The following is a 24857-nucleotide window of genomic DNA, read 5'->3' as shown; positions in this document are numbered from 1 at the left end:
CAGGCAACACCACATGGCCTTTCTTATTTTCCTGACCACTGAATATCCAGCAAAATACGACTAAGAAATGCTACTGAGAGCTGTTATCTGACAGCTATCAGGTGGGAAACGGCTCTCTCAGGTTTTTCTTCTTTCATGAGTGTGGCCATATTACTTGGAATCATACAAAACCACGTCTCATGGGAAAACAGGCAATCTGGTGGCACATCTTGGAGGGACAGGAGGGCTTCCAGGTCCTGCTCCTTGAGGCAGCCAAGACACTGTCAGCATCCAAAGATTCATAATCTTTGAGGAAGCCTTGTACTGCCTCAGCACTGAGACAGGGACAATCTAAAGCCAGGGTCTGAAGATGCTTGCAGCTTGCCTGACTTTCCATGGGATATTGCACCACCAAACTTCCTGGCCCATGGCTCTGTAGAAGTAAGCCTGGCTGCACTCACCCACTGCCAATACGTCTCCATCCCGTGTACTTCTTTTCCGGACCTCCCACACTCACAACATGCCCTGAAAGAAACAAATTGCAAGAAGCAAACTTCAAAACAGAGATCCTGACTTCCAGGACAGCTGAAACCCAGCTCCACTCTCTGGGGCTCTGAGCAATTTCTGGTCGCTTGGCTAACAGTAACATCAACAAGAACAACAACAACAACAGCAGCCCCAGCAAGACAGGCAGCTCTGGCCTGCACAGAGTCTGATTCTCCCACACTCCTTTGGAGGGTTGCCTTGAAGGGAAACTAAGCCCATGGAAAAACCATCAGAACAGACAGAGACCAGAAAAGAATGGACACCAAGGCAAGTGGTGGTCATCTATGGGATGACAAATGGGAAGGAGGGCTGAAAACTCTGGACCCTTCATTTTCTTGGCAAGAAACACTCTCTTGTGAGATTCAACAAAAGGTTTCATACTTCCAAGGATTAAATGCACCCTAACACCTGGGATGAATTTTTATCAACATCCTCTTGTTTTTGGATCAGAAAGAATATTGCAAAGTGAATTCCAGGAGAGGAGGGGATTTTCTCTACTTCTCAGCAGTTTGTCTAAAGAATGCCTTGACATTTTTAGAGAACAGCAGCTCATGCTGTGCTACATCCAAGAACAATGGCTGTAAGAAATAGAACCCTTTTCATTTATGAGCAGGCTAAGTTCTGAAGACCACTTTGCCCGTTCCCCATGTAGTGAAGAGCTACAAGGCCTTGTCTTCAGCCTGGGCTGAAGCAGTCACTAGCAGCAGAAGCAGTCACTAGCAGCAGCTGTCACTAGCACTGCACTCGGCCCCTTGGACACCACCCACGGCTCCCATCTTCCCACAGGGCACAGCCCAGACGGGCCACAAGGAGAGCGCCGCTCCTCAGGCGCTGCCGTGACACAGACACCTGCACAAATGAGATGCTGATCCTCTCACGAGTCCAGGTGAAGGCAGCTGAAACCTCACAGCTAAGGAAGGCTGCAGCCTCTGCAGTCACACCACTGTCAGTGGCAGGGCAGGTATGACAAAAAGCTGGGCAAAGCCCACGAATGGCCACTGACAGCCACTGTGAAGAAGCCAGAGCCCCAGCCAGCTGTGTTACAAGCTGTTGACTGTGGAATCCTCTGATTGCTTGTCCCTCAGGGAAATCCCCAGAGCCCTCCCATGAAGGGAGGAATACTTACAATAGAGTTCCACCCTACCTGGGCAGACAGAAAAGTCTTCCTCATGGACTCTTGCATAACACCGATACATCCCACTTCCTTTCCCCATAGGTCCCAACTTTCCCTGGTTTCTCCTTCCCCTGTTTCCTCATTGGTTGTGATACCCCTGGTGGACGGCCCCTTCTTCCTGAGAGCCCATTCCCTTTGCCCTCCCCCTTGCTACCGCCCTCGTACCCGCCCCTACTTAAACCTTGTGCAGAGGACATGGCTTATCTTTTGTCTTCTGGTTCCCCTCGGGCGTGCTCAAATAAACCTCGCTGAAACTGACCTTATAAAAGGCCTCTCTGCCTCTGTGCACTGAGCTTGCTGTGGTGAGTGTGGTGTGTGTGGACTTGACTGCCTGCCTGAATGTTTACCCAAGTGGCTTTTCTCCAGGAGATGCTTATTGGGAAATAGGTAGCAGCAACCAGCATCTTAAACACCCCCCCCCCCCCCCCCCCGCTGCTACAGCTGACCAACTCAAGCCAGAACATGGATGTCTTTGAATTCAGACCCCTGGAGGAGTCGATCCAACCCCTCTTTTGTCCCAGCAGCTGATGGCAGACACTGAGTAAACTGGGCTCTGTTCTGTACCTGACCGGTTATTCTCTGACAGCACTGCACTGGCAGCTCTTACTAGTTGTAAGAAGCAACTCAGTTGTAGTGCAGAGTCACTAAGCCTTGGTGTGCTTTCCTAGAGTGCAGGACTCTGTGCAGGGATTGGAACACTGAGCCAATGCTCAGTGTTCCAAGAATATTTACCAGCTGGGCATTAGCAGTGACAAAGTGCCTGCTACTGGAGGAACATGCAGCAGAGGAGCTGCAGGCTTCCTCCTGAGAATTGCTTGCAGGGCAGTTTTATCTGACCATGCCACATAGATGTGTCTCTTTGATGCATCTTCCTAAGGACACAACTAAAATACCAAGTAGGGATTGTAAGAAAAGCATCCTGGTTTTCTTCTTTAGGGGCACTTTGAAAACAGTTCTTCCTCTCTGATACCTTGAGATTGTTCTAAGAATGTAACTTTTTAACTTGTAGGGGGTACTGAAAAGACATCTTCCACTCTTATTTGTGCTGTCACCTGATGTTCTCTTCAAGGAGGTCAGGCTAACCAAAATGTAGAATTCTTATCAAACCAAACCACAGAAGGAATAACAGAAGGACCAACAGTCATATAAACAACACCAGCATTAAACCAGCCCCACAGCCAAGCAATTTCTCTGAAGTATTTTGTCTCCAATGACTGGTTACCAGTCAGGAGTCTAAAGGGAATCTAGGAAGCCAAGTGTTCTCATCAGTTTGGCTGGACTAGCACACACACCTTCACTGAGTCATTGGCTAGGCTGCAGCCTACTGCTGCTTGGGACACAATCCCAGCTTTTGTCTTTACTGCACAGGGAAGCTCAGGCAAAGCCCACCCACTCCCACCTTTTGCCTCAAAGGCAAAAGGAACGCCCCGAGTGCTCCCTGGCTGCCCCCAAGCACAACACTGGCTTCTGTAGGGAGTGCAAATGTCTGTCTGACACCAGAGTGAGGAGGAACGTGCTACAGCTCATGCTGAGGCACACACACTATAATACACTGCTGGATTGCACAAGAAATCGCCAGGACGTACTCAGCAGCTTCAGGAAGTGCTTCTCTCTCTTCTGGCTCAAGCGGGGCGAACTGCTCATGCTCTGGTTTTCAGGCTGCGGACAGGAGGCTTCTTCAGAGGATGCTGCTGCTGCGGCAGCTTTGACGGCAGATCCTGCGTCCCTCTGGGACAAGAAATTTGTTTGTGTCAGAAGGGCGCCTGGCAGCGATGGCCCAGACACAGCATTTCAAAGGCAAGCCCTTAGGAACAACACTGGTGTTAGGCTGCAAGCTGAGCTGTCAACTCTTCCTCCTCAAGTCAAACCCAAAGAGCAGTCAGAGACTACAGCTTGTCACAGCCAGCCATAGGAGAGACTGTGACAGGGAAAGAACAACTGTACATTTCACCCCGTTCTGCGGACTGCATTCACCATGGACAGGGACAACTTGTTCAGAATCTGTGTGGGTCACCATGCTCACCTGAACAAACCCCTCAAAAAACAAAGCAAGCTCTAAGAGACCAGCAGAAATACATGCACAGGATTGCTGGCCCACCGGCCAAGGCACCAGCCCTGCTGCCCAGGGCAGCAACTGAGATTCAGTGGCCCAGTAAGTGTCCTTCTGACCAGCTGCCATGGAGACCACAGAGCATGGCGCTCAGAGACATTTCCCCATCCACCTGCTGCTCTGCAGGGGAAAGGCAACAAGGGCAGAGACCACTTGTTGCATGAGTGCACTGCCTCCTGCTCTTTCACTCACCTGCTTTTGGTCAGCCAGCCTGTACTGCAGCAGGACCTTGTGCATCCTTTGCATTTCTTCTTGGTGCCTCTTCTCCATTGCCTTCATCTTCCTCTGAGCTTCCTGCAGTTCTGCCTGCAGCTTGTCCTTGATATTCCATCAGGAGAAATCTTACTGGCACCTGCCATCATGCTCAGGTTTCCTCTTTTCCAGTCTCAAAAGCACTTCTATTCAGGCACTTGCTTCTGCTTCTCTACCCAGCTCTAACCCTTCCATCCTAGCTCTTCTTCCTGGTGCTCAGTGCTGGAACCTGCCAGGCTCTGTGCTCCCAGTGCCTGCAGTAGTCCTTGCCTCCCCTTGCCTGAGATGTCCAGTTCATGCCCCATCACTGCCCTTCCCTCTGCTAGCTGGCTAGTCAGGCTCACCTGCCCATTCTCCCACTCCTCCTTCAGCACCTGCCTCAGCTGCTCCCTTTGGTCTAGCTCTCTCTGCAGCCAGTACACCCTGTCTAGGACAGCAGCCTTCTGACGCTGCTCTTCCTGCAGGACCTGCACACAAATGAAGACAGCTTTAAACTTCCCACCCACCGCTTGTGTGGCAAGCAAGACTAATGTGCTCACGCTTTCCAAAAGCATTTTGTTCTCATTCTCATTTTCATGAAGGGTCAGCTAAGAGACAATCCCATCCAGACAGACAGTGTCCAGAGAAGCAGCGCCCATAGGGAGAGCAGAGGAGTCCAAAACAGCGCACAAACTCTCTTTCCACAATCTGTGCCTCTTGACTGGCTCTGCTTGGTATCTTTTCTTGTTCAGCTTGCATGATGGCAATTTCCTGCTTCATTTCTCCTGCTCTCTCTGTACCTCAGCCAGGAAGTTTGCCCGTTCCTTCAGCTGCTCCAGTGCCTCCAAATGCTGTTGTTCCAGTTGTCTCTCCTGATGAGGGGGAGAGACAGTTCCAGATGAAGTCCCTGCAATGATCTCCAAAGAAAAAAAATGGAAGCTTCAACCCTCCAACAACCCCCCCCTCCCCACTTGAAAAGTGCACATTAGAAGTGACTTTGTGCCCTCCAGCAATGCTGTTCTAACCCAAAAGTTAGAGGGAGTGTCAGCAGGTGGAAGGAAGGAGATGCCACCTTTCTTCCCTGCTCTGTTGGCTTCCTGTTGTCTGGCCCTTCTCTCCTCAGGATTTCTGCCTCTTCTCAGAGGCTCTGTTCTCAAAGTCCCTCTGCCCTTTGATCAAGGAAGAGCTGCAGATGGACTGCAGGAAGAGGATGAGGCCAGCACCTCGATGACCCAGTCACTAGGCAGGCCACCAGCTGAAACACCAGCAACATGGGGCCTGTTGCATCTGCTTCAGGCTCAAAGGGAAGACAACTGTCCATCCACCATGGAAGGACAGAAAGCAAGGAACCCAGTTGCTGGCACTGCAGTTGGCAGCAAGCTCAGCAGCCGTCTCCTGCATGGCACGAGGCTGTGGGGAAGATCCTGCCCCTTCGCTGCCATGCTTTGGGTGGTGGGTCCACCAGCCTCCAGGTTATGCCCATCCTGAACCTGTGGCTGCCTATACTATCCCAGCATTATCCTCTGGGTCTTCACAGACCTTGGACTATGAGCCCTTGAAGCCCCCTGCTGCCTGGCTCAGCAAGGTATAGCCCACAGCAGATGCTTGCGGCCATGTCACATACTCAGGCTGCTCTTCTGCTAAGCCAGCCCTCCAAAGTTGCCTGAAATCTTCAGGTGTGTATTGTTTCTTACCAGTTTTTGCAGGAGCTTTTTTTCTTCCACTTGCTGAGCAGATTGCCAGAGTCTTAGAGCCTTCCCGCACTGCTCCTCTGCCCAGCAGAGCTGTTGAGCCATGCGTTCACTTTGCTGCTGGCTGAGAGATCTTAGAGCCAGCAGCTCACGACGAAGGCCCCTCACATCCTCTGCAAACATGACACATGGCAAGAGTCAGAGACTCCACAAGCAGAGGAATGTGCTGAAGTGAAGCCCTTTCAGTTTCAGGCAAGGAGGGACCTGCCCTCAGCTCCTTCACTCCTCAGGAGCCTTGCGGACTGAGCTGGCTTGGGAGCAACTGCACTAGGCCCGGCCATCAGCAGAAACAAAGCGCACGAGGCTCTCACCGAGCATGGCCTCCTGGGCCTGCGTGGCTGTGCGCACTTGGGCTTGCACACGGCTCCTGGCCATCTCCAGCTCCGATATGTGCTGCTGAGCCTCCAGCAGGCTGCTTTGCAGGCTCTCCTTCTCTGACCTACAAGGTGTGAAGATGAAGAGCAATTGTTCCTGGCACACAGGGATAGTTTCTCCAGTAACCTGTGCCTTAAGATCCCTACACCTTAGTATGGAAAATGCCTTGCATGGAAACTCAGAGACAGCAGGACTATTTTACCACTTCACATAGTAAAGCAGGCCCCTCCAGGTGACTGGGCAGCCTTCCCTCATGACCTAGCCCAGCTGAGCTTGATCTCAGCAGCCAAAGCTCAAATTGCTGTTGCCTGACACGTGGCTGTGCCCACCATGTATCTGCAAAGGAGCAAAAGCCCAGCCTCTGCTCACAGCCCTGAGCACATCAGCACTTCCAAGTCACTCTGCAGGGGGACAGAACAGTGCTCTCCTGGCTGACTCGTCAATGTTTCATGCCATTCATTGTGTACGGATCGGTACTTTGTTTGCCAGGCACTCTCTGAGTCAAAGGGACTAAGGGAATTCACCAAACGATATAGTGAAGCCTCCGGCTTTCAGCAGCATGAGTAGGGAAGCAGAACTAGGTTTTTATCTGAACAAGAACTATCTCAGGGTAGGGACCGTTTCCTGCCATTTAAATGACTGGAATTTGATGAACAAGACCACTCGCTACCTTTATTTTTGGCTAACTAAGCCAGCAGTGCCCAAATATCTTGGCACTCTTTAAAAAGGAAGAAGCAGCAGCCAAAGGGACCTTGACAGGTTACACAGGTGGGCGGACAAGTGGGCAAGAATCAGCGCTCATCAAGAATGCCCAGACAATGTCAAGAAGTCACAAGGCCTTTCCCTTCTGCTGCTGCTGCTGTTTGTAAGCCGATCTTGCTCCGGCACTATACTTCACAAGAGTGAGCTCTGAAGGCTCTCAAGATTTTCAGCATGACCCTCCAGCTTCACCTGAAGCGTCAGCACCCTCCTCACAACAATCACATGGAAGAGCCTTGAATTTCAAAAATCCCATGTCAAACTGCTTGTCGTGGAAAAATCGACTATCAGCTGCACCCAAGGAGAAAGCAAAACCGGAGGGAAACTTCCGTTTTCTGCAAACATCTGCTCGGTTTCCCTGCTATTCAATTCATTGCCAAGTTGGCTTGCTTTGCACTCGTGCAAAGTGTAGGAATGTGCAAGGGGTCCCAAGCAGGTGCCCAAAAAGAGCTTTGAGTGCTTGAGCTGGCAGAAAAAAAAAAACATTCGGATGACAGTATCCTTTTCTCTTTGCTTGTGTCTCCTTTATACTCTGTGTGAGAACCATCGGGAGAGCACACAGCAGGCTGTAAATCCTGACATCATGCCCAGCACCTTTGTAATTACAGACCTTCAATAATGTCCCACCCAGGGTCTCCTCCCTGCCCTTACCTGGCCTCTGCCAGCTGCTCTGAAAGGCCTCGTAGGTCCCGCTCTGTGGCTGCCAGTCGGGCTTCCAGGGCAGCATTCTCTTGCGCCAGCACCGCCTTCTCTCTGCACACCTGGGACAGTGTGTGCCCTTGGCGAGAGAACTCCTGGAGCAGCTTCTCCAGACCCCTGCGGGCTGGCCGCTGTGGGCGGCAAACCTGGAAGTGGGGGGGCACCATTTTTCAAGAGGAACAACAACAACAACAGCACAGTCTCTGTCTCAGCTTGCTGCCAGAAGCAGCATTCGGGGGGGTCTTGCCAGGACAAATCCCTCTCCCACAAGTGCTGCCTAGGAACAAGGGGAGCGTACCTTTGGCACTACCAGAGGAACGGCTTCCTTCAGCAGATCCCTTTGAGGCTGCCATTCCTCCTCTGTCTGTGCCACCACTTCAGACACCGTCTCTAGTGAGGAGTGGCACTGTCTCTCAAATGCAGCCAACTCCTTCCATCTACGACAAGCAAACAGACAAACAAGCCTTTAATTGCAACACGGTCTCCTTGCAAGACCAGGACTACATACCATGTCCCACGTAAGGCAGTCTCAGGGGCTTCCAACAGCCCTCTACTTCCACCTCAAGAGAATGCTGCAATTCCCTTCCTAGACCAGCATCTCTGTCGTTCGTGCTGGTCAAAGAGTCACCACTGAGGAAGTCAAACTAGCTTCCAGAAGCCACAGAACATTTCCAGAAAGCTCAGGTACTCTCAGTATAACAGCTTCCTGCCTGCTGATTACAGAGCTTCCTGCCTGCTCCTTTCTCATTACAGTGGATACCAGACTTGCAAAAGCTTTTCTTTGGCTTGGGAAGTCCAGATGAATACTCCCACCATTCCTATTGCTCTCACTAGTGAAATAAGGAAAGAGCCTGCAAGCTATAACTTGGGGAGGAGGAGGGTATGATTTCCCAATCCAATTATCAAAGGATGGTTTAGGCTGGCAGAGACCCTAGGAAGCATCTAGCCCAGTCTTCAGTTCCAAGCACTTGGGGTTAGCATCTGGACAGGCTGCTAAAGGCTCTGTCCATCTGGGACTTTTGAATTTCCAGGGGTGGAATCTGCACAAGCTCTCTGAGGCGCTTGTTCTGCTGCATGACTGCCTTTGCAGTTCAATGCTTTGCTGTCCTTAAGGCCAGCCTGAACCTCCCTTGCTTTTTACTCTGGTCTAGTTCAGAATGCTTTTTGTCAAGGTTTAAGAAGTGAGTCCCAGCAGGCAGCTCTGCTCTAGCTGGGTCAGCAGCCAGACCTGCCCTGGGCTGCCTTCCCCTGTCTGTGCTGAGCAAGTCAAAGGATGAGAAAGCCAAATTTGTTCTTTGACACTTGGCTTCCTAAAGCCCAGCAATGCCCACCCTTGCTGAGAGAAAGCGAAAAAAGCTTAACACACACCTGAATTCCTGGATGCCGCGCACCGCATCCGTGCTCTCCTGCCGCTCCGCCTTTCCTGCCTGGGCCGAGGAGTCCTGACTGGCAAGAACCTCTCCTAGCGGGGCCTGCAAGGAATGGGCAGGGAAAAAGCACAAACAAGCAATAAGGAGCAGGCAAGTTGGCTCCTGAGAGCTGGCAGAAGCAGCAAGCAGTGACACAGCTCACCTGAAGGCAAAAGCTCATGTGTGGGGCTGCTCATGTGGTATTTCTGTGGTGTTTATGTCCCAAGTAACCCTTGAGTTGCTCTGGAAGTGTCTGAGTAGAAGCAGGGAACATTCCCCTGCTCTGCTCTGCTCAAGTGGCTTCCCCTCAGGATTTCAGGCCTTAGAGAGCAGCCAATAGGAACTGCATTCCAGCCCTTCACAGACAGACCTTGTCTCTGCCACGCAGAGCTGCTCAGGAGTCTTCTCAACAAACGTGGGTCACGTCCAAGTTAAGGGTGCAGTCGAAGCAGTGCCTGTAGCTACCTAGCTAGGGCGTGGAGAGGGGTAGGTCCCTGCAGGCAACAGTGGCTCCTCCACACCCCACAAGGCTGTGAACTGTGCCTTGGGACCTCTCTCTCTGCTGACAGCAGGGAGCCTGCACAGACTCTGGGCACAAAGGGGCTGCCTTTCACAGCAGTGGCCCTAAAGGACATCATGCTACCGCATATCTGACACCAAGGGAAGTTCACAGTCCCTGTGAGAATGCCAGGACAATGATGCCTGCATGTGAAAGTTCAGATGCCATTTCGCGTGGGTGGTCCGTGGCTGGGCTGAAGAGCTAGGTCATGGCAGGACTCCAGCCCACAGCATCCTCAGCCACAAAGGGCAAGTGCTGCCTGCTCAGAAACTTGCAGCCCTGCACTGCACCAAAGCTTTGCACTGAACCAACCAAAGCTGCCACTGATTGCTGCAGTATGCTCAGGCCCTGGACTGACAACACCTTTGTTGTCCTTTGCCTCCCCTTTAGCCTCTGGAGGAAGAGAGCGAGCCAGAGCAGGTTCTGCTGCTGCGGTGCTGCTCTGCAGACAGGCAGCAGCATGAGGGACAGGGAGGAACCTGTCATTTGGAACCTGACTTCTCCTGAGCTCTATCCCCAGATGTCCTGAAGAGAAGTCATGAATTTGGATAAAAGTGGGATGCTCACTCATTAAAACTCAATTCAAGTGGGCTAATGAGACGAATGTTTAGACAGGATTGCACATGCTTCTGAAGGAGCTACTTTAGCTAGGCTATAATTAGCATGCAGCCTCCTGTCTGCAAAGCTTGACTTTCATTAGTTCAAAGCTCTTCAGTGGAAAAGGAGGAAACTGATGGAATCCTTCTGGTCATGTTCATGCAGACTTTGATGTGGACTTTCCTTCGGCCTGCCAGGCCAAGCCCACAGCTTTCTCCAAATCCTCAGACAGCAGGAATTTCAAGGGTGCCCTTCCCACTCACCGAACCCTGGACTTCACTCCTTCCACGCCTGATGCAACCTGCCGGGGCCAAGGGAAAATGAACCAGGCACTCTTAGAAAACTGTTTGTGCTGAGGAATCCCACAGAACAAGTCCACCCAAGCAGAGAGCATTTTCCTTTCACAACATCCCTCCCGGAGCAACACTTCTTTAGCACAGCAAGCAGGACTGCAAACCAGTACCCTAGGCTGTGTCTACCTTTTGCTCGGCTTTGCCACTAAGGAACTAGGAACTTGGTTGTGAAGATGCAAATTGTTCCTTAGCAGTCAGTGCCTGCATGGGAGCTCATTGTCCAGCCTACAGCTAAAGCAGCTTTTTTCTCCTCTCTTTCCTGGACTTGCTTTTTCTTTTTGTACATTGCATGCAGGAAGTCCCACGTGGTTGCTGTAAACAATTGCCCACAAAAGCTTCCAGCAAACCCCTCTTAGCACTTGCAGCGCTGTTGGGACACAGCACAGGCCCAGCTCCGGGCTTCAGGAGCACACACAAACTGCTCGGCACTTTGCCCTTCAGCGCAAAGCCAGTGGCTCTTGTAGCACACAGAGGGGCCCAGTTAGACAGGCACATCCTTTAAGGAGGGAATGCAGAAAAAAGATGCTCTTCCTCAGTTCTGCAGAGAAGCGCACAGTTTTTAGAAGGATGCCTGCAAAGCTCTCCCAGTCTGCATTTTGGAAGTTCCTACACCCTGCTGGGCCAGAGACACCCCTTTTCAGCTGAAGCTGTTGACAGGAACTTTACCAAGCCTATGGCATCTTGATGCCCTTGTTTTTCCAACACGCTGCCCCAAGGAAAAAATCTTCTATTTACCAGTCAAACGACGAAAAGCTTTCCGAGAAGCCGCCAATGAAAAGGCACTGCTGAATGCTCTACGGACTCGCTCCATCGCTTGAGCAGTGCTGCTCGAGTCCGTAGGCCGGGAAACAAAAATGGAAACAAAACCCTACTTGCACAGGTTTTGAGACCGTGCAAGGGAAAAAGGGAAAAACAGGACACTTGCACGAGTCCACGGACTGTGCAAGAAAATACAGAAGCAGAAGAACACCCGCTGTAAACTGAGAACAGCTCAGTCGAGGTGATCCTCCTGCACCGAGCACGCCAAGAGCTGCTCTGGACGCTGAGGCCTTGCAGGCAGCAGAACAACCTCCTGCTGACAAGGCTGTGACGTGGCAGCCCTCTGCTGACATCACAATAGCAGCTGCTGTGGGTTGGTCGGTGAATCCATGCATAGCAACCAAACCTTCTCTACAGCTAACGCAAAAGAATAGCCCAGAAAGTTCTCCTCTGCCCCAAAGCAGCACAAAACCCCCTTGCAGTCCGTAACCCACAGCTGAAAGGATCCAAGAGTAACACAAAACAGGCACCAAGCCCATACACCTTGTGTACCAAGCTGGACTCAGAGAAAGAGCCAGGATGTGAGGAAACCAAAGGCCACGTGCCCTTCTGCCCAGCAGCACTTCTGACTAAAACCAAGAAGAATTGCTTAAATTCTGTGGATGAAATTGTGCTTTGCTCGTATCCTGGAGAGTTCTCTCCATTGGAATGCCTGTCATTCCTGCCCGTTTGCTGCATGGCTAACATCAACCAGCAAATTGTAGGCCTTGCTGAAGGAAGAATGACACCTGAGTGGGGAGAAAAAGCCAAGTAACCAACCTGCTGCACACGCAGCACACTGCTGCTGCACAATGACGGCACCTCAAAGAAGCCTTTGGGGCCTGTGCCTCACTTCTGGCAGCTTCCCTGCAGTAGGCATCTGGCAGTCACAGGGATATGACTCTAATGGACACACAGGAAGAAGGAAAAGAACGTTAAATCCCAATGTAGGACAATGTAGAAGCTGATGGGAGGAGGAAACCAGTGTGACAAAATGGGCAAGTCCCACTTAAAAGGGAGTTATGAGGCAGAGACCAAATGGGTGGTCCAGCTGGTGGGCACACCTGAGGAAAACAGAGCCACCACAAGCTTTCCAAAGTTCGGAAGCTTCCTTCCCCCTCCTCTCCTCTGCCTTTGAAACCAGTTTTTGTCTCCCTCCTAAAAATAATTGCTTCATCATTAGCAGCAAGTGCCAGGAAAACCACCAGTGATTTTCTTTCTTAGTTAAAAACTAAAAAGAATGGAGAAAGATCTGGGCTTTTGCTCTTTGCCTGCTTTTGCAGCCATGGTAGCATTTTGGATGGGCTCTACACAAGTCCAGGTGTTTCCCAGCCCCAGGACCACCACTGGCATGAGCCCAGCAAGTGTAGCGGAGAGAGCAGCTGGTCAGGCACCACATGTGACGTGTGGGAGGCTGCATATTGTCCTGATGCAGATTCCCTCTGTGTGTCAGACTGAAAGTCAGGACAATTCTCAAGAAATGTCTGATTAGATGAGGAACCCCTTTGGATCCACAGACACCACATTTGCGCCTCACTGGTGTCATAATCCCCAATCTTTAAAATGTTGCTGGGTCACCTCAATTTCCTCCAGGCTAGACATCAGGGAATAGTTTCAAACATGCACTGCTTACAAATCAGTCCCCAGTGCCTGCATACCGTTTTCTGCCCACCATTCACAAAACGCCCCTATTTCCTCTAAGGAAAGCAACAGAAAGCTCTAGCAGCCTGCCCCCCACCCCAAGAGTTTCCAACCAATTTTTTCCTCTACTTTCTACATCCTATGTCTTAGCAAAAGTGCTTTCTGCCAGCACAGTGGAGACAGACTGTGCTGTTTCATTTTAGTTAAATGGTATGCTGTTTCACCCCTTGAAAATGTTCCGTTTATTCCAAGCCTGTGACCCTCCCCTGAAGTATCATGTATCTGTAATCCCACTGACCCGAGTTTTATTCCTCACCTACTTTGAATCTCGCTGTTAAGATGTGCAAGGGAGACCAGACTGTCTCTTGGCCCATTTCTCCCTTTCTCACCCTCCCTCTCTTCTCCCTCAGAAACCATGCTGCTCCTGGGGTGGCACCCTCAATAAACCCTCCTATAATTATCATACTCAGAAGCCTTGTGGAGTCTCCTTGCCTGCCTGCCTGCTACCAGCCAACATAAAGCTAAGGGGGCCCCCGAGGACTCCGCAGGGATCCTCAAAACAAACCGCAAGAGCCAAGCTGCTTGCTGAAACCCTGAACTTCAGTGCTCTTGAGAACAACACTTGGAAATCCCAATGGAATCAGCATTTCTTACAGGGATTGGCATTTGCTGAGGAATGGCTTACACTGCTCATCCTCTTGGCAGCTCACCTGGGCCTTGTGATAGAAAGAAGGAAGCTAAGTGAGTCTGTGGAGTTTCCTGGCAGGAACAAAGCCTTGGGAGAGCAAGCAGCATTCTCAGGCTGCTCTCAGGGGAAAATCCCAACAAGCTGAAGACACCTGGCTAAAGGGGTGAATAGCATTGTGAGCTATGCTGGCCTGCAATAGCAAGGTCCTGGACATGAAGGTAAGGGGCACAGTGTCCTCGTGTCCTGTTTCTGCATCTTTCTGGGAAGCAGAGGAATCCTGCCTCCGCCTGTGAGGAATTCAGCCTGGGAACTAATAGTTCCCTTCTGGTTTGGCTTTTGCCTTTTTTTCTTTTGGACAGCATTACTTTGTAACATCAGCTGAGCCTGCTCCCAGGGTGCCTGAGTGGACCCTGTCAGCAAAGGAAGTGCAGGAAGCCTGGAGAGGAGGCACCTGTGCTTGAGGAGGCTTTGTGGCCTGCTAGCTCAGCACAGGACTGGGAATGAAAACAGCTAAATCCTGCACTCCATGGGAAGGTTCCCTTGCCGGTCAGCGTGCGCTGAAGCGAAGCTTTGCCCTGGCGCTGTGCCTTGCGGACGGACAGTCCCGTCGGTGGCTGCGCAGCTGCCCGAGGCTCTCCTCCCTCACAGAGGGGCCCCGGCCCGCCCCGGGCGCCCCCTGGCGGCTGCCCCGCCCCGCCCGCCCCGCGCAGGGGCGCTCCCTTTTCATGGCGCCGCCCAGCGGCAGCCGCCCCTCACTGCAGGCAAGGAGGAGGGACCGGCCCCTGCTGCTCCTCCTGTCACGTGTCTCCTTTCTTTTCCAAGAGACAGGAAGGCTCCAAAGGAAGCGTTTTCCAGCTGTGTCCCTCTGCTTTACTTGCTGGGGGCCGACAGTCTCCCTGAAGGTGGCCCTAGTGCATCCATAAGTTCTGGTGCAGGAAAAGGCCCCTTCCTTCTCCCACCAGCTGTCATTACTGCCTCAAAAGCACCGCCCAGCTCTGGAAGGAGAAACAGCCCAAGGCACAGTGGTGCCATCCCTGCTCAGCCGGGGCTTTCTGATTCACCCAGCAGCAGCAGCAGCAGCAGCAGCAGCAGCAGCAGCAGCAGCAGCAGCAGCAGGGCTTGCCTTGGCTTCACCTGGGAAGCCAGAAGCCTCTGTAAATCAGCACGTTCCCAGGCTGCATCAGCTCCTGCTGCTGGGTGAATCCTACTAGCTCTGATAATTTCCAAAAGGTTATAAAGGCAGCAGTGTAGACATACATGCAGAGCAACCAGCATCCAATAAATGCGTGAGAAGTTTCCCCACAGAAAGGAAAAGAAAAATGTGTCCTGGGAGCAAGATCTCAAGAAGAAATGATTGAGATTTGCAGTTATACACAGATTTGTTGCGGCATGTCTGCAACTAGCCTCTGTGAGTGAGCTGCACTCCCAGAGCCCAGAGCACGCTTGCTTAAACTGCTGAGGAATGAGGCAAGAGACGGGTGTTTGTGTTGAACTCCAGACATTGTTTATTGCACTGAAGAGGGTCTAGGGACAGAGACAAAATGGGGCCGAGGACACAGGGTTTTATATGGGAGGAATAAGGCGTGGAGCAACACAGTAAGCCAGGACCAATAGGTGACAAGTGAGGGGAGAACATTCTAGGGTGTGTACATAGAAGGAAAAAATGGCAGTTGAACTGGGTGATACCAACAAAACCTGCTGCATCAGCATGAGCCTGCAAATGCCCATGGACGAGACTATTGCCTTCTGAGAAGTATCTCTCTTTGACCTTGGTCATCTTTGCCCTGAGGTTAAAGTTCCAATGGTAGGCCCCTAGGCTTCCACACAGATTTAAGGTGCAACCATGATACTGTAAAAAAGGGAAGAAAATTCATCTTTCTGAAGAGGCAAGCTCCTCATTGTATCATGTGCACAGCCAGCCTTTATCAAAATCAAAGGGTAAAAAGAGGGTTACTCCAAGAGGTATGACTTCAATCTAGTTCTCTGCAAATTTCTTATATGTGTTGGGATAAATTACTGTTCCTTTCCTGTGGCCTTGCAAGTGGAGGAGAATAATAGTAATAGTAATAGTAATGATGATTTTATATATATATATAAATATATATATATTTATATATATAAAATCATCATTATTAATACTATTATATATATATATAGTATGCACATTAAATTATGCATTAAAAATGGAAGTACTTAGATAATCAGGCAGTATTTGCAATTCGTAGACTATTGATTCCATAGCATGTTTGAAGAAACGATCTTAATTCTGTTGTAATAACTTTTAACTGACGTGGAATGAAGATTGAGTATTGTACTGATGAACTCTGTGAACTTACTTAGGTTGCACAAGTGAAAGAACAATTTTGTTTAAAATGTGATGTAAATTACATACGACTTTGAAACACAACGATGTTTTGTCCTTGTCATTTTAGAACAAAATTGTTCTTGCTCAAAATTCTGTTTATTAGGCAATGTAATGGTGTCCATTTGGATACATAAAAATTTAAAAGTCAGCTCCATTGCAACAACATATTCATTCAAATACTGGTTTAGGGAATGTTGCTGCCTTAGTGCAGCATAAATGACCACATTAGTTAAAAGTCAACCAATCAACAAATTCAGCTTTAAGTTATCATACAACTGCTGTTGTACAATTCTTTCAGGATCTTTTGCTGGTCACCGTGACTTTGAGAAATGTTAAAAGTCTCTTTCCTCAGCTTGAGTGCTTGAAGAATGAGTCAGAGCTTTTCAGTTCTTGGTCTCAAGGTTGTTTATTGCGTCTTATCTATAAAAAATTTTCTCTTACTCTGCTGAGCTCTGTCCAGCAGGACAGTTCTAGGCACACTGCCTGCCCCCAGAGTGGTGTTATGTCTTTATACTAAAAACTACATATATAATGTTTACAATCACTTTCTAATACTTATCACCTATGTTGACAGTGAGCTTCTACTCTAAACCAATCTAAAAGTGCCAACATCACAGCAGAAGATGGAGGCCAAGAAGAAGAAGGAGAAAGGCTGGACACACCCAGATCCCTCCGTCTTGCCTCCTGAACTCCCATTCTAGAAACCCCAAAATCTACTTTTCCACTCTGTGATAACTTCACTATTACTTTACCTAAAGTGTTGTGGCTTGCTGATCTTCATATAGGGTTGTTAATTTGCTCCATGGGTCATAATCAAAACTACAGGTGTTTTGGGTTCCGTGCCAGGGCTTCTGAGCCTCCTGGCAAGGGTCGTGGCCATTCTGGACAGCTAGAGAGGTGTCCTATGTTCCCACACAATTCTAGCAGGATTTTCTTTTTCTCCTATTCTGCTACTTTTTGTGACATTTGCTTTAGGACTCTGCTCTAGCAGGATGTTGATGACAGCTTCTAGTATTCTCTGCCTGGCATGCCTTCACAAAGATAAAGCTATGTGCTGGCATAACTGGAGTGAAGCGGGGAAAGAAGAACTGTGCTAGATGGATTTGTTGTTGATCTGTGCATTGCGTGTATTACCACCTAGCAGAATACAGGGTTTAAGACATTGCATGATGCCTCTCTTTCCCCATGTTGATTTCATTTTACACCCTACTCCATTTACTTCATGCTTTTCCTTCCTAGTTCACTCCATATTCTACTTTTTCCCCAGTGCACCCGACACCATTTTCGACTCCTTCTTTTTCTCTTCACAACAGATCCAGACTAAGACCGTGGCACAGTGTGTGGAGTACTACTACTCCTGGAAAAAGGAGCATAAACTTGCCAGCACTCTGGCTCAGGTGAGGGGCAAGAAAATCGAGACGTGCCAGGAAGGTCGAGAAACTGGCAGAAGGGGAGAAAAGCTGCTGGCGAGCCATGCCAGACGCCCCTTTGCCAGGATCACATCGTCCCATGCGCTGGGAAAGGCACAGCAGATGCTGCCCGGGGCTTCCTTGTGCTGCTGCCCTGAAGTATGCAATTCTGGAGCCTAACTTTGACCCAAGGAAGCAGCAGCGCCACCAAAATGGGCTTTGACTCTCTACAGATGGGCTTCTCAAGGGCTGGCACCCTCGCTGACTCCAATCAGACCCTTAATTCCCCACTGCTTGCTGACATCAGCAATCCAGGCTGCCTTTGTGGATATGCTGCAGATTTTCAGGGAGTTTTTCTAGCATCGCAGCATACTCCCCAAGAAGGAGCTGCCGGTGCCGTGGCTCCCCTAAAACTTTCCTTACCGGCAAAGAGCAATTTGCTTCACATCATGTGAGAGAGAGAGAGAGAGAGAGAGAGAGAGGGAGGGAGATTATTTTGGGGACTAGAAAATGGCTAACCATGTGTCTACCCTAATTGGACTGAATTTAAATGCCATTGCCTAGACATTTGTGGAGGAAAAGCAGAGAGAAATAGATGTTAGGCAGAAAGGTAGAAATAAGAAATGTAGAGCTCTAAATAGGCAGGTATTTATCCCACCCCTTTGGCCTGTAGAAAAGAGGAGTATTTTCCTCCAAGCTCTGGGTTGGCAGCCCGCCGCAGCCCATTGGCAAAGGCAGCCGTTTTCTCAGCTCTTGAGGGTCTGGAAGGATTTGCTTAGGCCGATAGATTTTTGTGCTGGATGCTCTGATTTCCAGCTTTGTGAGAGGAAGGAAGCATTGATAAGGACTCTTTGATTTCCAGAGTGTGGGCAAAGCAAAGAGGAGGAAAAGCCCTCCCAGAAAGGAGAACGGGGAGACAGGGAAGAGAAGCCGCAAGAGGGCTCGCAGCGCCGAGTGTCCCTGCTGCCAAGCGCGCCAGGCCGCCCCGCTCGGCGGGAGGCCCCTTTCCCTGCGTGCAGTGCAAACGGTGCGTAAGTTCCTCCTCTTTCTGCTCAAAGCTGCGCCTTTGGACTAAAACGGGCTGACCCTTTTCAAAGGCACCGCAGGGGAAGCTGGGGGCACTTGCAGCATCGCCCCCGGCAGCCGTGGTCAAGCTTAACACCCACCTCAAACCCAAAGAGCTTAGGTAAAACCCAGCCTTCACAATGAAACCTTGCCGTGCCCCAACAAGACACAGTTCATACAAGTAGGAATAGATCCATCAAAGCTTGGTTTGATGCTGCTGGTCAAATTCAAAAGAGGATGCAGCAAAAGGAGGAAGACATTTCAAGGCATTGAAAGTAGAACCATCAGACTCATGGTGCTGATCAATTCACAAATGTGCCACTGCCCGAAAAGACAGAAATTCCTACTCAAACGGAGATCTCGGCACTTGGTTTCATGGTGTGTACTAAAGTGAGCAATGGATGGTTTGTTTCCTATCTTGCAGGGTGTTTGAAACCGTGAAGGAAAGGAACAAACACAGGAGAAGACATCGGCCTCGGAAGGAAGCAGAGCCTCTCCCCAAGAAGAAAAGACCAAATTAGACAACCCTGCAGGTTGTCCAGGGCTAGCAAGAGTTAGGTATCAATAGGACTAGATAGGAATAGGACTGTTTTTTAAGCTTTTAGGGTAGTTTAATCTTCTACTTAGTTAGTTGACATGATAGGAATCTCCTCAATTTAGTCGTTAAGATCCATTAGTATTATTCAAGATTCAATAGTTTTATTAGATTTATCAATAAATTTCAAAGGTTGGGTGTTGTCTGTGCTCTGCCTTTTGTCATTTTGCCTTTGTTGAGAGCCAATGGGTCTTTATCATTAAACCAAAGTTTGTTCCATTTTGTCTTTTTGTCTGTATGAAAACACTCTGGCAATGTTTGTTCCATTTGCCTGGTGTTGCAAAGACGGCACTTGCCCTGAGAGAAGAATCTGGGCAGGCGCCACCTCCCCCGGGCCCAGCCCCTTGCTCAGCTGGCAGGACTTACTGAGGTGTGTCTCCTTTACTGCCAGTGAAATAAGGCTGGGGCTTCAGCCTTTGATTCCTCAACATCTCAGCTGGGAGTGGAAAGGGAGGCTTTGTTTAATTCACGGAATTGGATCTAGATGAGTGGTCTGGTCTCACCATATTTTCTGGCATAAAAGCAGCGGCTTTAGTCCTTTTTGGAGCCCAGCAACATAACTTTGTTTCATTTTGGGGGACTGATGGAGCTGACCACCTTGGAGGACGTTTCTAAGCCCTCCGATTCTATCCAATTCCTATCCGCCTGCGCCACAAAGGCATGGCTAGTTCAGTTTCAGTTTCTCTCGAAAGGACCAGTGTCCCGCTCTGGGCCTCCAGCAATCTCCTTAGCTAAAGCAGAGCGGGTGTGATCATTATCCTCTGACTTCTCACAGCTCGGGCACTTGCGCCAAAGAAGAATCAAAGGCACTCTTTCTTCGAGGCCAGCAAATGGCCCTGCCTAGCAAGGCTTTGGTGGCAGGGGCTGTGGAGGGTGGAGAGGGGGCGAGGGAGGGGGCAATTGCCAGGCTGCTTCTGGGAAGCCGAGGGAAGCTTGCCCTTGTCTGATGGAGGCGGTGCAGGTGGGCTTTGGAGCCTACAAAGTATCTGCCTTGCAGTAGGACTTGTTCCAGCTGCCCCCTCAGTTTGCTGGCCAGTGGCTAACGTGCAGGCTGGGAAGGAAGCAAGATTGGGACTGAAGCAAGATTTGCTTTTCCTTAACGACAGGCAGGAAAGCAGCAAAGCTGCCTGGGTTTTGTCATATCTGGGATCTAGGCGTTAAAACCAATGTGAAGGCCAGCAGTGTGGAAAGGGAATTCTGTTAGTGTTGCTTTCTTAGAGGAATGGCAGAGTCTTTTGGGGACAAACACCGAGCTTCTCCAAGGGAGCTGGAAGAGGGCTATAGAAATTCTGCATGAATGTTTGCTAGAGAAATGCCCGTGTGCTGTCCCTGTGTGTGTGTGTGTGTGTGTCCCCATCAGTTGCCCTGAAAACCATCCTGTTTCTCCAAGTTTCAAGGGAGGAGTGATGAGGTGAGAGACCAGCTCAGAGGCCCAAAGGAGGGAAAACATGCAGTGACATTATTGGGCAGTGTAGTGGTTTGACAAGAAATGTGTTTTTTGAGATGCTGTGTTTTTGGCCAATGGATATTCAGACTTTAATATTGGCATTTAACCTGGCCATTGGGACATGGACACGCTTCTGAGAACACGGGGTTAAAAGCAGAGCTCTCTCCTGGGAGGTTCTTCTTGGGTTTTCGGCGGGAAAGAGTTCGGGTCTCTCCCCCGGCCCAGCTGCTGGCTGGGCAGGGGGAGGGGAAAGCCATGTGGCCGAGAGAGGTAGGCCTGAGCCCGGAGGTAGAAGGGTGGAAGAGAGAGAGAGAGACCGGGAGCCATCGGGCAGCTTCCTCTGAGAGACACAGAGAGAGAGAGAGAAAGAGAGCTGCTGCCTGAGACTGTAACTTTGAAGCTTGATAAACATGGGCCTGTGCCGGCAGCACGGCTGAGAGGAGAAGAAGGGGGGGTTCAGCCGGCCGCTTGTAAGAGCTTTTAACCCCTTTTTGGAGAATGAGAACTTTACAGAACATTGACCTTTCCTAGAAGATAGAGTAGAAGATGAGGAAAGAAATGGGCCAGTGTGAGAGAGGTCTGGGCGAGCGAGAGATAGTAGAAGAATAGAGAAGAATCCTAGTGGGAAGAGATGATGGAGTGGCTTTTGCTAGACTCTTTTTGTACAGCCATGGACAGACCCATGTTCCTTGTGATACAGAGACTGCATTCTAGGGGGAGGCAATAGCCTCAGAACCAAGAAGGTTCAGTGTTGATGCCCCTCGGCCCCAGGGGGAAAAAATATGGGGGGGACAGGTGTCCCAAAGGAGAGATTGTGGGGACAGGTGTCCCAAAAGAGAGACTGTGCCTTTTTTAGATCGGGACAGAGCATCCTTAAAAGACAACCCTAGAAGCAGTTCTGGTCCGTGTTCAGTGGTGAGAGCACTGGACATGAAAAAGAAGAAGTCACGATAGCAGATGTTCTCCGGGCAGTGCCACGAGTGACACAGAAACACACGAGGCTTCAGCTGTGTTTCCAGGGGAAGCCCATGGCACAAGAAGAACTCCTCTCCTCTTGATGAACTGAAGATTGATTGTCTAAAAAGTGGTGCTGGACCGAGAGTTAGTGATTTGAAGAACCAAATGTATTGTGTTAGAAATTTGGTGGAGAGAAGAAGAAATGCACTTGTGAAGTTTTCATTTTCCCTGTGTGTGTGTTCCTTTTTATCTGTAGTTGTAGAGTAGTTAATAAAGTTCTGGTTCTTTTTCCCTAAGTAAGAACCTGCTTTACTTATTCCTGGTCACATCTCACAGCAGAAACCAAAGAAAAAGTATCTTCATAGGGGCACTGGCATTGTGCCAGTGTCAAACCATGACAGGCAGCAAAAGGAGAATTGAGAAAGGGGGCAGGATGAATGGCTCCACTTTGAGAGGAAGCTCTGGAGTTGGCTCTGCGCTGGACAACTTGCAAATTCCAGCTCCTCTCAGAGCTGGAGGAGAGCCAGTGGGAGGAGCCCTTCTGGTTCTCCAGGGCAGGAGATGAGGTCTGGGCCCTTGCACAGAGGCAGGCTCCTGTGCACGTTCAGCTGGAGGCACCTTGCAGAGAAGCACCGGGAAGACCCAGGGCTGTCCCTGCACTGCTTTTGCCCGTCTCATCAGACGACTGAGGAGAAAAGGCCCCATGGGAAGCTTCTCAGAGCAAACTTGCAGCAGAAGAAGTACAAGGGCCAGAGGCGGCCCATGCCTCTTTCTGTCCCATGGCTGCCCTGGGGTTCTAGATGGAATGTTGGGCTGTGGCCATAGCAACTGTCGTTGTCTCCTGCTCCTGCGGCCCTTGCTGGAACGCTGGTGGAGCAGCGCTGGAGCAGCAGCTGCAGGATCAGCTCCTGGGCTGTCCCTGACCAGCCGCCTTCTGCACTCAGCGCCAGACCCGGCCTCTGCACCGACGTCCTGGTCTCCTCGTCTGCCTCCGGGCATCCCCAGAGCACTTGGGAACCGTCCAAGGTAAGAAAATCCCCGTTTGCCCTCAAAGCACTAGCACAGGGGCAGGAGGCTCCAGCTGCCTCTCCCACCAAGCACGACACACAGGCTGCGTGCTCACTTTCCCCAGACGAGCTTCCACGTGAAAGCAGGCTGCAGCTTCTGAAGGAATCATGTTGCCTCCAGGGGAAACACAGACCTTTCCATAGAGGACCTAGAGAGGTGTCCCAGTGCAGTTGCAGATCCTCGTCCACGGATGACCTGATTAAAAGTTCTTGGCACCCATTTCAGTCCTCAAACTATCTTGTGCTGACCCCAAAACAAATTGTTTGTGGCTGAGCACTTCAGGGCTTCAGACACAATCCCCTTATGCCCTGACTCTGCTCACACCCGCTCCAAAGCTTCAAACACCAGAATGATGGCACTTCTCCTCTGGCATCCCTGTCGTTCAGGGCATAGAAGCATTTGACTGGGCTTCTCCTCAAACACAGGCTTTCAACTTCAAAAACCATCTGGGATCAGCAATTCTTATATACTTACCTAGTTCCATGGCTTATAGATCCATGCTATTTTAATATCTTTATAGATTCTTTTTCCAGTGCACGTAGGGCTGGTTCTACCTCATGCTCAGGGGCGGCCGTCAAATGCCATCTCCTCAAGAGCACAATCACAGTAGCACAGAATTTCCTGGCTTGGAAGGGATTCTCAAAGATCACTGAGCCCAAGTCCAGGGCCTGCCCAGGGCAGCCTCAACAATCACAGCCTGTGCCCAAGAGCAGTGTCCAAACACTTTTGGAGCTCAGTCAGGCTTGGTGCTGTGCCCCCTTCCCTGGGGAGTGCCCAAGCAGCCTCTGGCTGAAGAACCTTTTCCTTCTATCCAACCTAAGCCTGCACTGGCACATCTCCCCTGCCATTCTCTGGGCTCTTCTCAGTGGCCCCGGGAGTGAAGAGAGTAGTGCATGGCCTTGTGCTTGCCCTCCTGAGGAAGCTGCTGACTGCTAGAGGGTCCTGCCTAGGACATTCCATGTCAAAAAGGCGGCAAAGAGAAAGGAGCTGGGACACAGGAGCTCGGGCTTTGCAATGATGAGGATGAGAAGGAAGGATTTTTAACTGGAGCATTGCTTTGATCTCTTTCAGGTGGAAAGGAGAGGCACAATGAAAAGGAAAGCAAGAGCCCAGATTCAGCCGTGAGTTTTGGCATAGGGTTAAAGGACAGCAAACTGGAGGAATGGCGAGGAGGAGAACTGCTCTTTCAGAGTCAGGGTGGCATTGGTTCAAGCCTGTGGGTGCACAGGAAGGCTCTCTTGACCACTTGCCTTTCTCACCTCCACCTCCTTCTTCCTTTAGACACATCAATGTTGGCAGCGACTTTCAGGCTGAGCTGCCAGAGCTGCAGAGCAGAGCACCAAGTGAGGATGAAGAGCCTGCAACCCTGGTCTGGAAGCCCTGGGGGGAGGATGACTCTGACATGGAAAAACCTGACAGAGGTAGCTTTGCTTCAAGCTTTTCTTCTACCCCTGAGCTACTTGGGTCTTTAAAAGGCTCCTTTTGCGTAAAAAGGCAGCCTTTTGCAGGCTCTGCTTCTCTCCTTGTCTCGCCCATCTTCCCATGTAGAAGTGTTAGAGGCAAGGAGAAAGAGCAAGCACCTTGCTCTCCAAATTGGTCAGGGCCGTCTGCCACTGGAAGAGCGGAGATTGGCCCCCACTTCTTCTTACAGAAGCTGCTTTGGAGGGAGAGCCAGCACTGCGTGGGCCCTTGGTTCAGCTGGCCCTGGCTTTGCTCTCCTTTTCATACTCTGCAAGCTGCTGTCTTTAGCTCCCGGCCTTTCCTTCTGCCTTGCATGGCAGTCTTTGCCCTTGCTGGCCTCAAGGCTGACTTTCGGTGGGTTTTTTGTTGTGCTTGCAGTAAGAGAACTGTTGGACATGGCCAGCTCCCGTGGCATTCCCGGGGCAGCAGCTAACCTGGAGCGCGCCCTGCACTGCCTGCACCGGGCACGCGGCAGCGTTCCGGTAAGAAGCGGCTGTTTGGGCGCAGAGAAGAGGGCACAGGGAATGCAGAGGGCCCGGGCACTGGGACAGCCTTTCCTGGCTGCTCTTTGAAGAAGGGTCTTAACAGGGAGCAGAGCACTTGCTGCCTGCTGTGTCTCCTCCAGCTGCGTCAGGGCTGAGCCCAAAGGGCTCCAGCAGGGAGAATCTCCCTCCTGGAGGCGGCGGCGGCGGCGGAAGGTCCTGCTGCCTTGTAAATGGCCTGGAGAGCTGGCTTCTCTAAGACATTTGGAGGGGAAATTCCCAGAAGCCTCAGTCAGCTGAGGCCATTCTGGCTGCAGGAGCAGCAAAATCCTTAGGTTG

The 24857-nt window shown here is 50.6% G+C and overlaps 1 protein-coding gene across 1 annotated transcript in view; it reads right to left on the bottom strand.

The window, feature by feature from the left end:
* LOC129047127 (serine/threonine-protein kinase PAK 3-like) overlaps nt 1-24857 on the bottom strand; it is a gene marked incomplete at its 3' end in the record, with an annotated part of 68840 nt that overhangs the window by 13598 nt on the left and 30385 nt on the right. The window contains exon 5 of the mRNA XM_054518441.1: nt 441-504. Coding sequence (XP_054374416.1) covers nt 441-504 — 64 coding nt within the window. The remainder of the gene's footprint in view (nt 1-440; nt 505-24857) is intronic.

The sequence above is a fragment of the Molothrus ater genome, unplaced genomic scaffold (genome assembly GCF_012460135.2).
Source record: "Molothrus ater isolate BHLD 08-10-18 breed brown headed cowbird unplaced genomic scaffold, BPBGC_Mater_1.1 matUn_MA565, whole genome shotgun sequence".
Lineage (NCBI taxonomy): Eukaryota > Metazoa > Chordata > Aves > Passeriformes > Icteridae > Molothrus > Molothrus ater.
This window is presented reverse-complemented; position numbering and strand designations above follow the sequence as displayed.